This window comes from Epinephelus moara, chromosome 9 (genome assembly GCF_006386435.1).
Source record: "Epinephelus moara isolate mb chromosome 9, YSFRI_EMoa_1.0, whole genome shotgun sequence".
Lineage (NCBI taxonomy): Eukaryota > Metazoa > Chordata > Actinopteri > Perciformes > Serranidae > Epinephelus > Epinephelus moara.
In genome coordinates, this window is record NC_065514.1 from 6,125,794 (window position 1) to 6,142,780 (window position 16,987).

The 16,987-nt window shown below is 39.9% G+C and overlaps 3 protein-coding genes across 3 annotated transcripts; 1 reads left to right on the forward strand and 2 right to left on the reverse strand.

Moving 5' to 3' along the window:
* Positions 1-2,045: 2,045 nt before the first annotated feature.
* On the reverse strand, positions 2,046-7,187 carry nudcd3 (NudC domain containing 3). Its single transcript, XM_050052471.1, has 6 exons — positions 6,801-7,187; positions 5,175-5,482; positions 4,769-4,901; positions 4,541-4,684; positions 4,265-4,453; positions 2,046-2,431 (listed from the first exon to the last, which is right to left on the reverse strand). Exons 1-6 carry the CDS (start codon positions 6,996-6,998, stop codon positions 2,321-2,323), a joined length of 1,083 nt encoding a protein of 360 aa, XP_049908428.1. The 5' UTR covers positions 6,999-7,187; the 3' UTR covers positions 2,046-2,320.
* A 575-nt stretch (positions 7,188-7,762) lies between these two features.
* mrps24 (mitochondrial ribosomal protein S24) lies at positions 7,763-10,746 on the forward strand. The gene is made up of 4 exons (XM_050052479.1): positions 7,763-8,014; positions 8,833-8,910; positions 9,726-9,837; positions 10,104-10,746. The coding sequence occupies exons 1-4, from the start codon at positions 7,973-7,975 to the stop codon at positions 10,385-10,387; spliced, it is 516 nt and encodes a 171-aa protein (XP_049908436.1). The 5' UTR covers positions 7,763-7,972; the 3' UTR covers positions 10,388-10,746.
* A 3,163-nt stretch (positions 10,747-13,909) lies between these two features.
* On the reverse strand, positions 13,910-14,706 carry LOC126395208 (heat shock protein 30-like). Its single transcript, XM_050052478.1, has one exon. The coding sequence runs from the start codon at positions 14,632-14,634 to the stop codon at positions 14,005-14,007; it is 630 nt and encodes a 209-aa protein (XP_049908435.1). The 5' UTR covers positions 14,635-14,706; the 3' UTR covers positions 13,910-14,004.
* Between the last annotated feature and the right edge of the window lie 2,281 nt (positions 14,707-16,987).

Consider the following 16,987-nt stretch of genomic DNA (forward strand, 5'->3'; position numbering starts at 1 on the left):
TAACGCTAGATCGTAGACTATGAGTCTCATGTTATTCAATGAGGGTTTCATTTATTGACAAACTGTTAATTAATTTCTGAATCCTAGGATTGCGAAGGAATGATCCGCCTTAATCTCTCTATGATTGGAAAGTACTCGTTGCCTTTGTTAGGTTTGGTTAGGTTTCGGCAAGGGAGTTGGGATTGGGTAGGATTAGAGTAAGATTGTCTGGGTAAGACAATCAGAGGCAGAGTAAGGCATCCTAGGAAACACAAATTAGCCTACAGGTAGTCTACAGATGGATCTAACAGGATGTAACTATTTCTGACTTCCTGTGTATTCTTTGAAGGCGTCAGGAAACTTGACTTGACAGCAGCTTTTTTTTCACTGCCACCTGTTTGCATCCACTTTCCCAGCAAGGAACAGGTCATCTCAAAAGGGCTCATTGGCTGTCGAGAGGATAAATCAGCGTCAGACCGATAGCCAGTCGATTAAGAGATTCTTGTTTTCAAGAACCACTTAAACATCAGTTTAAATACTGACATTAAGTCTTTTTCCATGTTTGAATATCATCTGTCTGTTACTCTTATTATGATAGATGACAGATAAATAAGAGAAACCTTCATGGCTGTGTGTGACTGTAGAGGAAATCACAACCAGTAAGAAGCAAACACCTTGAGACAGATGAAGAGATGAAAAAGATTTGTCTTTGTCAAAGTCTTCCAGTTGAAATCGACTGATTCACCCAGTAACAAGAAGTGCGTTTACATCCACCTGTTCTTATCCACAATAATCATTTAAAAAGCAGAAAAACAAAAACAAACAAAAAGGAAAAAGATTTCGAAATAAAACCTCGATATGTTGCAAAAAAGTTCTTGCACTTGGCGAAAGTGTAGAAGTTGGTGTTATGAATAAAAACAGAATGCAGCAGAAACACTGAAGAGCCGAGAACATCAGATGTGTGAGTGCGACTTAGACTCTAACCTTCCTGACATTAACACATGAGACTGACAGAAATATTTCCATCATGTTTTCCACAGTTTGAGGCATGAATGTTTTATACGAGGGTGTCTGCAGGTATCAAACACTTAATTTTAATCCTTTTTAAGACCATTTCAAGAGAATTTTAAACCAAATTTAAGACTTTTTTTGGGGGGGGGGGTAGGGGTTAATTTTCATAATACTTCATAGGTGGAAGTAGCAGTATTAAATGAGATTACTGACATGCAGTTCAAAGTTCAGTTGAGGTGGTAACTCCAGTTCTTTGTTTTAATATAATAATAAAGAATATTAAAAAACATTGACATTATTTTTGTCTGCAAAATGGGGTGGATTTAAACCCTTAAACTAGCTGACACTGAATTTTTGGTTTTCCTTTAAGGGCCAGGTAGTTTGAATTGTTTGTACATGGTTAATGGGCTTCACTGCACACACAACATCTCAACATACGGAACGGCACTGGATTCACAAAAGGATAACTAGAGTTACTGCTTTGCGGTTGTACGCCTCCAGATTCCATCCATGCCTGTGAAAACATGGCTGCCCCACACCCAGAGGATCTACACAGCTTTTTTTTGCTTTCATTTTTTAACGCGACAATCAAGACGATAAGTTCATAGCGTCACCGTGCAACCCTCCACACATCCTGCAATCAGTCAACTCTGAAACCAACCAAAGCACCTGGGTCATCAAACGGTGAGTAAAACTAAACCAAAGACAGTGAGGTCATCATATCTCCCATCATGGCGTCTGTGGGCGGCTATTTTTTAACTTATTTGGGAGCCACAACATATATATAAAATTGGTTTTAGGAGGTTTTCAAACTTTTAAAGAACCTGCAGACACCCTGAGCTGGATACCAGACACAAAGATGGTGCCCACAAATAGTTTTCTAGCTTCAGGGTTTACCTGTTGTTTATCTTGATGAATCAACTGTTAATATTTGCCCAAGAGCAGCGGATTTTCTTTTGAGGATTTTCTGGAAATTCGTTTAAAATTTGCACTACGTTTGGATGGAAACATGGCTACTGAGAGATGAAACAGAACAATAATAACAGAATCACACATATAGGCACTGTGTTATTAAATAAAGAGCAAATCAATTAACAAAGTTCACACATTTATCAGATTCCATTCTGCCAAAACATCAAATAAACATTTGATATACTGACACGTCCTCGTCTGTATTCCACCTCCACACAATGCCAGCGTCAGTTCTGCTCTTACAGTTAAGGACAAACGTCCAACTCACCAGACCTGCCGGTAAAAGGTTGACTTTACAACCACCGGCTCTGCACATAAAGAAAGATTCAGTTCATATTTGGCTGAGTTGGGCCGTGCCTCAGAACTGCACCGCGCTGGGTGGGATGTCAAACATGGAGGGGTCGAACTGCTGCCCTTTGAACGGTGAGCCCTCGGCGTCCCAGCCCTTCTTCAGCATGTCGTGCACCTTCTGTGGAGACAGACACGCATGGAGAGAGATGTGTTAAACATGCACCAATCATGCTGATAAAACCCCACAGTGCCATCTAGGGGTGAGTCAGAGTACTGTAACTGGACACCAGTGCAAATCAGGCAGTAAAAAACAGATTTGGACACTAAATAGTATTTACCGGGGATTTGACTGGCTTTCCAGCATCATAATATTCAGTATTTTTTTGATTACAGGGCATAAACTTAATATTTATGAACTAGAACCTTCATCAAGCTCGTGAAAAAAGGTGGGGGAAATTTAGAAGCTTAGAGCTGTTATTTATTTGAATGTGTCGATACATATTTAAAGGATTACTTCAGCATTTTTTTACCTATTTCTTTAAGCCTATTTTCCCATGTTTCTGTATTTAAACGACTAATGGGAACAACAATTTTTGAAATTGATGCTGCATTGAGAGACCACTGCAGCAGCAAAACAGGCTGCACTGTAATCCCAGCTCAGATTGCTCGCCAAACACACCAGACTCCATTTAAATAAACACTAGTTTTAGCGTGTACAGCGCCAGCATATTTTCACATCTAACTGGGGGAATTAAGGGTTTATTTCGACCAAAGCACAGTTGGCGATTGTTGGAACAGTGTAAAGACGAACTAAGATGGCTTTTGTTAGTTTTATTTTGTTTCCATCGACTTGGAATACAGTGTGTTTTACGATGCTAAAAGCACTCTTTATTTAAATGGAGTCTGGTGGGTTTGATGATGGTGATTTTGAGGCTGTTTCTGGTTAAACAAAAAGGATCTTACTCTTTAACAAAATGGCCTATCACTGCAGGGATCTTACCCTTTAATCATCAGTCAAGTAAATATACTGTAGGTTACATATCAGACTCAGTATACGCAGATACTTAGAATAAAATGTTATTTCATCCCTGTACAATAGGGTGGATTTTAGAGTGGATTAACCGTGAGAGGACGGAGCGATCGTCCCTCACACTCACAATTCTATCTCATTAATTCAGGCTTCTACTCAAAATACTGGGAAGTTTTAAATCCACAACCTATGAACGCTCACTTCTACATGACGTCTTCAAGTCACTGCTCCTCCCTAGCAGTTACAGTGCTTCCGTAAATTATCCTGTCATGTCTAAATGAAGCAGTATGGAAGTCACCTGTGTCTAAATGGCAAAACTCACTTGGTTCAGGTTGCCCTTCCCCAGTGAGATGATTTTTTAAAATGTTAATGAAAGACCTGGTTTCTCTAATCAGGTTGTATGATTACAAAAACTTGAATTCCTCAGGTAGATTTGTCTTGAAGAAAGTCAGTTTCTTCCATAACCAGATTTATAATAAGCTTTTATACGAGGACATACATAAGACCTGCAGACAGGCAAAGTAACAGATGAGCTGCTGCATGAAAGGAGAGATCTTTACACAAAAAGATGCATCTGATTACTTAAAATAACTCCGTCCAGAGTCTGGCGAAGGTTATGCTTGGAAGTACTCACTCCAAGTGCAGGACCTGGACCTGGACCTGGACCTGGACGTACTGTTTGGTTATTCAGAACCCCCCACTCTCGGAGCAGTAGAGCACTACGCGGAGCGATTGTGTGCTTCACTTGATTCCCATGATTAAATAGATAATACATATTTCTTTTACAGTATAAATTCAAGCTTTTAATCAGGCTTGGGCCCAAAACTGCTGCTCTGGTTCGGGAATGGGTCAGGCTTGGACAGAAACTGCATGGCCTGATTTTTTGCGCCTGATCAGAGCTCATGACCCCTGATAGTAACACCAAGTTACATTTTCAGATCGTTCCCCATTGTGTTGACTTTGGAGTTTGAGTTTTCTCACCATTTCGTGACTCTGTGGTTTCCCCTGCAGCTTCTGATGGTAGTCGAAGGAGAGTCTGTCCAGAACGGCGTGCTCCTCCTCATCGACCGTTGCCATGGAGCGCTCGCGGTTAATTTGGTTGATATCAATCTCCTTCTCTCCCTTCAGCACTGCGTTCCACCAAACCTCCGAGGTCTTACTGAGCGACAGCTGCGAGTCAAAGACGGTGACTTCTATTAAAAGCTGTTCGATATGAAAGTTGGAGACATCGAGTGACTCAGGAGCGAGTTTACTCACGACCACACAGCTTCCAGGCTCCAGACTCCACAGAGAGTTCTCAGTGTTGATCTTGTGAGTGAATTCTCCTTCCATCAGTGTTTTGTCTTGGGCTCCGTCCCTCACACACACCTGGAGGCTGCTGGTCTGCAGATTGACTCTGACCTGAGGACAGCATGTATGAGATGAAATCACTGGAATGAGAACAGCATTCCTGGTGCATCAGGTGATGGGATAGACCGTGTTTACCTGTCGGCCTTTAACGATCGTCTTTGGCACAAACACGCGGACCTCCACGTCAGTGTAGTCCTGAGACCAGCTGTAGTTTTCCCTCACAGCCCCGTTGTAACTGTCAGGGTCTGACTGATACTTCTCCTGAGTCCTGAAACAACACACACACACACACACACACACACACACACGCGTACAAAAAGACATTATTATCAAATCATAGTAAACTAGAGCTGGAGAATCTTTTGAAAAGTTACGAAAACCAGTATTATAAGTGGCGCTTACACAGAAAGATTTTACTACAGTATGTGCACTTACTGAGATGTACTGATATGTAATGTCACTTTCAATAGGCTGACTCTAGACTTAATTCACCAGTAAGAACACATAGTTTTGATGGATAAAAACACTGAAGGTCACTCACCCTTTTGCTGAGGTCGTAGCGGCTGCAGCTGCCTGGTCTCCTTGAGCTACCTGTCCTGAACCTGAGCTGCTGTCCCCAGGCTGAGGGCTGACAGTCGCTTCTGAGGAGGCAGGAGCTGTAACTCCTCCAGCATCTGAGGGAGAACTCTCCGTCTGTGCGGCCTCTGTGCTCTGCTCCTCCGTCTCCTCTGCGGCGACCTCCAGCTCCTGAACTGCTGGAGGAACACACTGACTCTGCTCTCTCTTTTGCAGCTCGCTCAGCTGCCTCTCTCTGTCGTGGTCTGCCAGCTTCTCAAACAGCTTGAACGTCTGAAGAGGGAGTAAAAGATTGTGACAGATAACGGCATGAATTTCACTTATTCACATATCTTCAATCAGAGAGGAGGGACTGAACCAGCTGCTGCTGTAGTTTGAGTTTGTCTGGCTTAATCACTTGCTGGCTCACTTTAGCACAGGATCTGACGTGTTGCAGCAATCACAGTATTCTTTAATCTGTTTCTGTGGTGTTTCTCATTTACTGTGTGTATATATGCTCAGCTGTGAGTTTATTAGGTGCACCTGGCTGAAACTAATGCAGTCTAATGCAACAGTCCTGCACTAAATCCTCCTTCATGAATGTTATAGCGTTCAGTTTTTATCTTTTTAGAGCTGTTGATAAAACTGTATGGTCATTCTGGAGGTTTGTGGTGCTGCTGCAGTGTACTGCATTAATAATACAGCATATTATCATGATAGTTTTCGGAAGGTAATATTGCATAAATACACTGACAGCAAGCGTTTATTTTTTTATTGTAAAAAAATTATTGAATATTACATGTACAAATTAAACTTTTGGGAGCCTACTAGAATAATAAAATCAGTTTCTTTCTCAGTCCACTAGATACAATTTGCTGCAATAAATTGATTTTAAGTAAGATGAACAGACCGAAAACTATATTGATTGGGATGCAGGATATTGGATTGTTTTACCAATATCTGATATGGCGATATGTAACTCATTTGGCTGATTATCGCCACAGATAGCAATATAACCATTTTTTTCCTCGCCCAAGTTTAGTTATCATCGAGTCTCTTCTGTAGTGGGATTAACATCATATCACACATGCATGCTGTTATTGTAATGGCCCACCAACAGATGGAAAAATTAAATACATTACTTTTCAGTATGTGTAATAATTATTCATTGTGCAAAATAATAATAATGTTGGCTGATTCCGATAATTCATTTGAAAGCCGATTTCTGCCGATTCCAAAGATGTGCCGATACTACCATGCATCCCTAGTACTAGATAAAACTGATGTTGAGATTGTTTTCATTTGGAGCCATAATTTGCAGGTTTAAAAAAGGGTATTAAATGTCAAAATATATGTTATTAAAATCGCGATAATACCGTATCTTGACTTGAGTATCGCGATAATATCATATCGTGAGGCCTCTGGTGATTCCCACCCCTTGTAAGCAAAAGATCTGAGTACATCTTCCACACCTGGCAGTAATATAATTAAGTTTTGAATGTTAAACGGCAAACAGTCGGTTTAAAACACATAAATACAGGTGCACAGACTCTAATGTTAAAGGGTTCAATAACTTAGGAAGTTGCTCCTTTTCCATGTTGACAAACTTCACCTTAAACACCATCTTCTCCGCCACACCGGGAGGAAACCCCATCTTGTCGTTGGGACTCGACAGCAGTCGGTAGAAGTCGGTTTTACGGTACAGGAACCCAAAATAGACCTGAAGAAAGTCCTGGATGTTTCCAACGTGCTGCAGGATCCCGAGCAGTGCGTTGTCGTACATCTCTGTCATCTGCAGAGGCGACGCCATGGCGGCTTTTACCGTTTATCACCGTGTTCACACGTTAACCTTCAAAGTGTCCCAACTGATGATTTAGAGACCGAAACAAAGGGCCGCTTTCAAGAAATACGAGTTTACAAATAAGTGTAACTCGCTGGGTAACGTTTCTGAACGGCTGCTCTTCTCTTTCCAGAACAGTAATGACACTTCCGGTCCCATCTTTTCAAAGTAAGTGCACCATGTCGACAAACGCGTAAAATTTGACAGTTAATCACAAACCTGTAGGGATGTTATTTATTAGTATGATAATCAAGATACGTAATATCTAATTAATTTTATTATTTATAGTCACAAACAGAAATTCGCTGAGTCATTTCCTGATTTTTTTTTTTTTTTTTTTTTAAATCTTTTTACTATTATTATTTTTGAAAATTATGCACTTTCCCCAAAATCCTCTGATTGAACCTGCTTACGCCATTCTTATTTAATTTGTTTATTTATTTATTTATTTATTCATTTATTACATGTTCTGTTATTAATTATTAATTACCGGATGTTTTGTACATTTTAATTTGCCAATACTCTTGATAAAAAGACACAATTAATGACACAAAAAACAAACTAACACAAAAACCTGAAATACTGTTTTACGCATAAATTAACATCACTAATTAGTATTACAATAAATCATTCACAAGTTCGCCTTTCTACAAACTTTTACACTTTTTCTTCTTTCTACGTTTTACTTTTTCTTTTTCCGGTTGGTACGTGTCAACAGTCGTCCGGTGGAAACAGATGCTTGACTGTCGCATAAACAGTTCCAGTGTACAGGCGTAGCTTCCGGGAGAATTAATAATTTTGTCATTTTAACACGAGTTATAACCCTAGCGGTGTCGCAGTTTTAATTAGCTGTTAAAATACCGGATATAAATATAATAACAGAATTCAAATACATTTGAGAAAATAGTGTTAGCTGTCTTCGCTCCGTTACGATTCACAGAAACATGGCGGCGTCCTTGAGCAGCACAGGGACCGTGAGGCTGCTGGTAAGTGAAAAAAATAAACGTTTAATATTGGTATATTTATATGAATTAATATTAAAATAGTACAAATAATGTGGCCCGGTTAATTCAGCTCTGCAGTTTGAGAGCGTGTTTATTTAGGAGCGAACAGGTTAACTGACCGTTAGCTAACATAGCTTCATGTCTGTCATGCTCAGTGGTGGAAGATGATCCTCTAGTAAAGGTACTAATAATGCCATCCTGTGAAAATACTTCACTACAAGTTAAAGTCCTGCATTTAAAACCTTAGTTAAGCAAAAGTATGTATCAGCAACGTACTCAAAGTAAAAGTACTTAACTTACAGTGCAATAAAATATTCCCTGCTGTCAGCTTACAGCAACATTAATGAGTGTGTTGCATTTTACAGCTGTAGATGTCTAAGGCTGTGCTCATTTTAACTCGTTCAAACATTCAACACGAACATATGGAGATTTGAGCTTTTCACTGTCCAGGAAGGGGATGAAAACTGTAATCTACAAAGTTGCTACAGCTGTCGGACAAATATAGTGGAGTTAAAAGTACAATACTTGCCTCTGAGAAAGAGTAGAGTGGAAGTATAGAGTTGCATTAAATGGAAATACTCAAGTAATGTACAAGAACTTCAAATTTGTTCTTAAGTAGATTTATGTTGTTGCATATGACCACTGAGCATAACCAAGGGTAGATGACCACTAGGGCTAAACATCATTCCATAAGCTCAACTCTTACTCATTCATATTTTATCGTGTGAAAGCTTTCTTTTCTCAGGCTTTGAAATCTGAAGTTTTTTTACTCTCATGGTGTTTCTCTATTTTCTCTGCAGAGCGCTTTAGCGAGGTCCAGCTTATTATGCAGCTCCCCTGGCAGCAGAGCCCTCCATGTCACTGCAGTGTGCTGCAAGGTAAACGCTGACATCCAGACATCATCATAGTTAGACAGCATGCTGTTGTTACATGTTTGTCTAAGAGTCTAATGGAAACAATTCATCTACATCCACTAAAGGGCTATTTTGTCACTGACAGGCTCAGATCATTATTCTGAGTGTCTGACATTAAGTAAGGGATCCCTACAGAGATAGACCTTTTCGTTAAAGAGTGAGACCCTTTTTGTTGAACTAGAAACAGCCCCAAAATTGCAATCATCAAACCCACCAGACTCCACTTAAATAAACAGTAATTTTATGATTGTAAAACACTCTTTATTCAAAGTCGACAGAAACAAAATACAACTCACAAATGTCGCCTAGGTTTGTCTTTCCAGTGTTCCAACAGTCACCAACTCTAGTTTGGTGCAAATAAACCCTTAATTCACAGTTAGATGTGAATATATGCTGCCTCTATACGGGCTGGTCGGTTTGACAGTGGCAATTTCGGCCCTGTTTCTGGTTTGACAAATAGGATCTTACTCTTTAACAAAAAAGGTCTATCTCTGTAGGGATCATTTCCATAATGTTGTCAGACACTTAGCATGACAATCCGAGCCTGCCAGTGACGAAAACAAGAATTTTTAGCGGATGTCAATATCAAAGATAGAAGAGACAAAATCTACAATCCACAAAGCTGAAGCTAATATATGAAACCTCTCCCAAAGCTACAATCGTTTTAGAATATTTTTGCATATTTGTGATTTGCACAGAGGTGGAGTTGAGCCCAAGTGAGCACCCTCTGTTGTTACTGACATTCAGTTCTCTTACTTTCTTTCTTTTTTGTTTTCCAGAACCGAGCAGGTCGTGCGCGAGTGGGTAAAGGAGACAGACCTGTGACCTATGAGGAAGCACTTCCACCTCATCAGATCGCCCATCGCAAAGGATGGCTGTCGCAGCACACCAGTGAGCATGACCGTGCTCGTCAAAGAGCAGTTTAACAGCTTGGGTCTCGTGGTTCAGTGATGTAGTGTCTCTCCAGCCTGACTATAACATGTAACACAATAGGACATGTGTAAAAGGATCACAGCTTGCAATATATATATCACAGTTTTTTCTGTGTTTTTTTTGTTTCTTAAAATTTAGATTTGGATCCAGAGTTAAGGCAAGACAATTAAAGTTGATTTCAGTGCTGTATGTCTCAAGACAACTCTCCTTCCTGTCTCTGCCAGGTAACCTGAAAGGAGAGGAGGGCGCAGCTGAGCGGACCATAGAGGACGTGTTCATAAGGCGCTTCATGTTCGGGACCTTCCACAACTGCCTGGCCAACGAGATTGTGATCAAAAGGCGCGGCAACATGCTCATAGTGTGCGCTTTAGTGCTCCAGAGATTAGGACCACAGAAGATTTACTTCCTCGTAGGCTACTCAGAGACACTACTGTCGCACTTGTACAAATGTCCCGTCAAGTTAGAGATTCAGATGCTGCAGGATAAAGCTGTGTACAAGTACCTCTGATGCAACAAGGTGGTACTAATACTGTTCCTGCAAGAGTTACTGTTCCAACAGCTGGATTTTGCTCCAGTGGTGACTTTGCTCCTGTCTTATCAAATGTTTTCAGTCTCAGTGCTTTTGTTAAACACACTCTCAGAAATGAAGAAAATACAATCATGCGTGTGTCACTGAAACATTACACCTGACACTGTTAAACAAATATAGCAACTACAAGGCTGAATACATTGTATGTGTGTTCATACTGCAGCTTCAGCTCACCATGTTTCATCTGTAATTTGTTATTTTAGAAATGTCATGATTGCTGCCAAAGCAGAGGGATGTTTTGTAAAGCAAGATTAAAAAAATAAATCTCACAACCCTAATTTCAGTTTAGACCCATTTATTTATAAAACTCTAACCCTAACCCTAACCCCACCAATTGACTAGAATACTAGCAAGTTAGCTTGTTTACCAGGTAGGCTGTGCTAACAAGTAAGCTTGTGAATAGGCTACAATATTAACAAGTTAGCTTGCTAATAGGCTACAATTTTAACAAGTTGGCTTGCTAATAGGCTAAAATATTAACAAGTTAGCTTGCTAATAGGCTACAATATTAACAAGTTACCTTGCTAATAGGCTACAGAATTAAGTTAGCTTGCTAATAGGCTGAAATATTCACAAGTTAGCTTGCTAATAGGCTACAATATTAACAAGTAAGCTTGCTAATATGCTACAATATTAACAAGTTACCTTGCTAATAGGCTACAATATTAAGTTGGCTTGCTAATAGGCTAAAATATTAACAAGTTAGCTTGCTAATAGGCTAAAATATTAACAAGTTACCTTGCTAATAGGCTACAATATTAAGTTAGCTTGCTAATAGGCTAAAATATTAACAAGTTAGCTTGCTAATAGGCTACAATATTAACAAGTAAGCTTGTTAATAGGCTACAATATTAACAAGTTACCTTGCTAATAGGCTACAATATTAACAAGTTACCTTGCTAATAGGCTAAATATTAACAAGTAAGCTTGCTAATCAGAGTTTGCCCCCCTTTCTTGCGGGGTGCCCCAAGGTTCAGTGCTTGGGCCTATCCTCTTTACGCTATACATGCTCCCTCTCAGAGATGTCATCAGCAATTTTGAAGGTATCTCATACCATATGTATGCAGATGACCTCCAGTTATATTTTTCTTTTAACCCTGATAGGACCGATGGAATTGACTCACTGTACGATTGTATGAATGTAATTAAGGACTGGATGTCTTCTAACTCCCTTCAGTTGAACGCAGCTAAAACTGAGATTTTAATTATTGCACCTGATGCCTCAGCATCTAAAGTGGCCAGCTGCTTAGGGTCCCTCAGTGCAAATGTGCGCCCCAAGTTGAGAAACCTTGGGGTCACATTTGATCAGGCCATGCTCTTCGATGACCACATCAAAACTGTCACTCGCTCCTGCTTTTTCCACCTCAAAAACATTTCCAAACTCAGATCCATGTTAACTTATTCCGAGCTAGAAATGATCATCCATGCTTTTATTTCCTCACGTCTGGATTACTGTAATTCTCTTTTCACCTGTCTCAATAAAACTTCATTAGACCGCCTCCAACTAGTCCAGAACGCTGCCGCCAGGCTTCTGTCCAGATCTCATAAGTTCACTCACATCACTCCAGTCCTGGCATCCCTGCACTGGCTCCCTGTTAATTTCAGGATCCAGCACAAGATTCTAACCATCACTTACAGAGCCCTCCATGGTCAAGCACCTGCATACTTGACGGATCTGGTGTCCTTTCACTGTCCTGTCAGGTCACTGCGGTCCGCTGAAGGCCACCTACTTACTGTCCCTCACACAAGATTAAAGACGAAAGGTGATAGAGCCTTTAAGGCTGTTGCACCGAAATGGTGGAATGCACTACCTCATGAGCTGAGAGCGGCCTCTTCCGTGGACATTTTTAAAAAGCAGTTAAAAACACATCTGTTTAGGCTTGCGTTCCATTAATTGTCCATTGTATCATCTCTGTATTTCGCTGCACTTTACTTTTTATTTGTTTTTGTGTATTTTGCATTGTTTCTGTTATTGTATTTTTTGTATTTTATCTTGTGAAGCACTTTGTGAGTCCTCTCTGTGAGAAGTGCTATATAAATAAAATTTACTTACTTACTTACTAATAGGCTACAATATTAACAAGTTAGCTTGCTAATAGGCTAAAATATTAACAAGTTAGCTTGCTAATTGGCTACAATATTAATAATTTAGCTTGCTAATACGCTAGAATATTGAGTTAGCTTGCTAATAGGCTACAATATTAACAAGTTAGCTTGCTAATAGGCTAAAATATTAAGTTAGCTTGCTAATAGACTACAATATTAACAAGTAAGCTTGCTAATTGGCTACAATATTAATAAGTTAGCTTGCTAATACACTATAATATTGAGTTAGCTTGCTAATAGGCTACAATATTAACAAGTAAGCTTGCTAATTGGCTACAATATTAATAAGTTAGCTTGTTAATACACTATAATATTGAGTTAGCTTGCTAATAGGCTACAATATTAACAAGTAAGCTTGCTAATAGGCTACAATATAATAGGCTACAATATTAACAAGTAAGCTTGCTAAAATTAGCAATTTAGCTTGCTAATAGGCTAAAATATTAGCAAGTTAGCTTGCTAACTAGGTAGGCTATGCTAACAAGTGAACTGTTCACAGACAAAGAGTAAAGATAATAGCATTTTTCAGTTGTAAATTCCTGCAATTAACGCATTTTTCCATGTTGACCCTGGATAGATTTGCCTAGGTTTATCCGATACCGTCATCATCATCATCATCATCATCATCATCATCACCATGCTGAGTCTGGATAATTTGTTAATGTTGACATCAACATAGCGGTGATGGTCCTGGATTAACTTCAACTAATCTATTTAGGGTTGACATGGCAATTATGTCCCTGGATCAAACAAATTATACAGGATAAAGATAGTTTTGAATACACTATGTGTCCTTCTCAAGTCTTTGCAACTGCAAAATGACATTATCTTTACTCTTAATGAACAATAATTCAACCTATTAGCAAGCTTGCTCATTGTAGTTGCCTGCCTAGTTGGCAAGCTAGCTCGCTAATATTCTAGTCTATCGGCAGGTTTACTTGTAGCATAATCTCCCTAGTTAGCAAGCTAACTCACTAACCTTAGCGTATAGGGTTTTTGTTCAATGTTATAGAAGATTTTGTTTAATTGTAGGAATTTGAAACAGAAAAATGCTAGCATAGCCAACCTAGTTAGCAAGCTAACTCGCTAACCCTGGCTCTATCCAGTTAAAAGCTGTAGATAAATTACACAGTGAGCCAACACTCATCAAATACTGGTAAAATCAGTCATAGACAGATAAAGTTATTATTAAGTCTATAGTTTGAATTGTTGAAAATTGGTTTTATTCTGTTTCCTCTCCTATTCAACAACAAATAAGCACAAAAATGAGAAGTATATTTTATGTGTTATAACATTTGTGTCAAACAGCTATAAAAAGAAGCTATAAAAAAATATACAGTTCACAACCATAATTTCAGTTTAAATGCATTTATTTATTATACTCAGTTATAAAAACACAACAGCACATATGTCATCATGAAATGATTGAATCATGCAGGTGAGTCCATGTTTCCAGGTGTGCCCTGTGTGCTGCTGTCTTCAGTGTGTGAACACACACTCTGCTGTGTTGCCTCCTCCGAGCTCCTCCTGATAGTCAGCTCTCTCTCAGCCTCCTGAACACATGGAGCTTTGGCTGCCTGGATGTGGAGCTTCCCGTCTGGAGCCAGGCAGCAGGTGACGGCTTCAGGGTTGGATCCTTGGGGCAGATCAATCTCCTGTCTGAACTCCTGGAGTCTGTAAGAGTAGGAGCCTTTCCCGTCCTCCTGCTTCTTCTCTGTCTTCCCGCTGACTCTCAGCTTCATGCCCTCCTGTTTGACAGACAGCTCCTCTGGGGAAAAGCCTCGAGCGTCCAGGGTCAGGCTGAAGTGCTCTCCCTCTTCCTCCAGCTGGCAAGAGAGCGGCTGCACGGCCATGTTGGCTTGGAAAGGCTCTGTCTGCTCCTGGATCTTGTGTTGAAGTTTGTCCATCAGCTCCAGACCGCTGCGGAGCTCCTGTAGGTTTCTCTGCAGTAGATCCTGCTGGTGGAGCAGAGGTTTGACCTCTGACCTCAGAATGCGTACAGGCCAGTACATGTCCATGACTGGACTGAGGGCAGAATGGAGTCCATGAGAGCACAGCATCCTCAGTGTGTGTTCAGTGTTGAGTCCTCTTGCTTAAGTGTGTGTTGCTTTCTGTCTCAGCAGTGGGACTGTCCCAGCTTTTATATTCTCACTGGAGGAGCTCCAGAGTCTTCAGGAACTTTCCTGTCTTTGCCACATGTCTCCACTGAGGGGAGCTGTTAATCAGGGTTGGTGATGTCACCGGATCATTCCTGTGTTTTCAGGAACTTTCCTGCATTTGCTGGACTTCAACACTAGATGTCACTAAAGCTCATGTCATCAGATTTAGGTCTTTTCTTTTGTCCAAACTGCATTTCTCATAAACACAGCTCCAATGGGATCTCACATTTCTAGATTTGGTTTTGTTTGATCTGTTTGTACAGGTATAAAACAAATAGTATTACTGCTGCTAGTAGGAATAGTGCTTCACACTAAGCTTGCAGTTTTTGGTTGAATTAAATTATAATTACATTTAGATTTTACCCACTTTTGCTTCATATATCCATTTCCTCATTAGCAGCTCAGTCGTCTTCCTGTTATAGTTCTTAGATGGACTTATCTCCTTCTGCAACCACATTACTCTGAAGCCACTGTCTGCATATTAGCACCAAAATCAATGACACAGACCAGACAAGAACAGACTTTAATGTAATAAAGAGAAGAGTGTTGCTGAATAGTTCAGTGCATACTCAGTCACACTCAGTGTTTCATCTTTCTTCTCTTTTCATTGGTGTTTTTCTGCAACAGCTTTAATTCTCCCTGGTGGAGAGTCGTCTCCTGGGGTTACATTTCCATGTCGTCTTCTTTATCTTCCAGTGGGGTAAATTAAGGCAGTTGTCATAGTTTCCTTTTTTTATGGCATGTTTTTCAGGCCACAACAGATGCTGAATATATTCTTGTCATGATTTTCTTTTATTTCTGGTAAATAAAATGAACATATTAATGGTGACAAACCAAAATTGTACAGCCTCTTTATAGCCAAATTACCAAAAATATTTTGCAGTTATGGAAAATCACATCATCAAATGTTTTTACATCATGTTGCAACCAAAATAGAATTGAAATTAAAAATAAATACATAATGGGGCGTCGGTGGCTTAGTGGATAGAGCAGACGCCCCATGTACAAGGCTGTATGTTTGCTTTGCTGCATGTCTCGCTCTCTCTCTCCCCCTTTCACACTTCATTATCCTATCAATTAAAGGCAAAATGCCCCAAAAATATCTTTAAAAAAATAAAAATAAATAAATGATATAAAATAATGTCAAATAAAATAAAAAAAAAAACATTTAAATTTAAATCAAATTAAATTAAATAAACACATTTATTTACCTTTATTTCACCAGGAAGCAGCCAATCAAAACACATCAAATTTAATACATAAATCCACAATAAAACAACAACTATTCAAACACAGCGGCCTCTCAAGAAAAACAAACACATGTTTCTATCACCACATTCTTTATGATGCCCTTAAATTCATCAATGGATATGCGTGTCTAATTTTAGACCTAAAAAAAGGGTGTTTAATAAAAAAAATGCTTTAGTAAGAAACATTTATTCACCTTCAGACAACATACCGTTTTGTTGAAATACCATCAGCAACAAATAGCATTACTGATGGCTGTGTTCATCTCTAATAACACTCCCATACCTTCCAATTTACAGACAACGTTTTTTAAAGCCGCTACAAGGAACTTTTAACCGGATATGCAAAAGTCTCTGGTTTCTGCTGATGTCTGTGCGTGACCTACAACAGCAAATGAGACCATCGGTGTGAAGATAAGCTATTTCTATATAGTGTATATCCATACCTTTAGGAAACTGTCTCCGGGTCCGCCCCAGGTCGCTTCCAGGACAAAACGATTTACGGCACTCAGACGGCACACTTCATCTTACCTAGCTGCTTACATTTAGTGACGCTTATAAATAGTCGCTATTCCTCCTCCTCGACCCGACGTCTGCGGGGAGTTAAAATAGCAGCAATCATCGGGTAAAAGTTCTGTGAAAGCACTGGACTCACCAACAGTCAGCCACGTCTCAGTCACACAGAGAAAATCCAATCCTCGGGAAGTCAGGAAATCCTTCAGGATAAACGTTTTGTTCGCTAGCGATCTAGCATTTACCAGCCCAATCCTGGCAGGAGCCGGCAGATCCACGGCGTTAGCTGCTTTCACAGAACTTTTACTCAATGATTGCTGCTATTTTAACTCCCCGCAGACGTCGGGTCGAGGAGGAGGAATAGCGACTATTTATAAGAGTCACTAAATGGAAGCAGCTAGGTAAGATGACGTGTGCCGTCTGAGTGCTGTAAATCGTTTCGTCCTGGAAGCGACCTGGGGCTGACCCGGACACTGTTTCCTAAAGGTATGGAT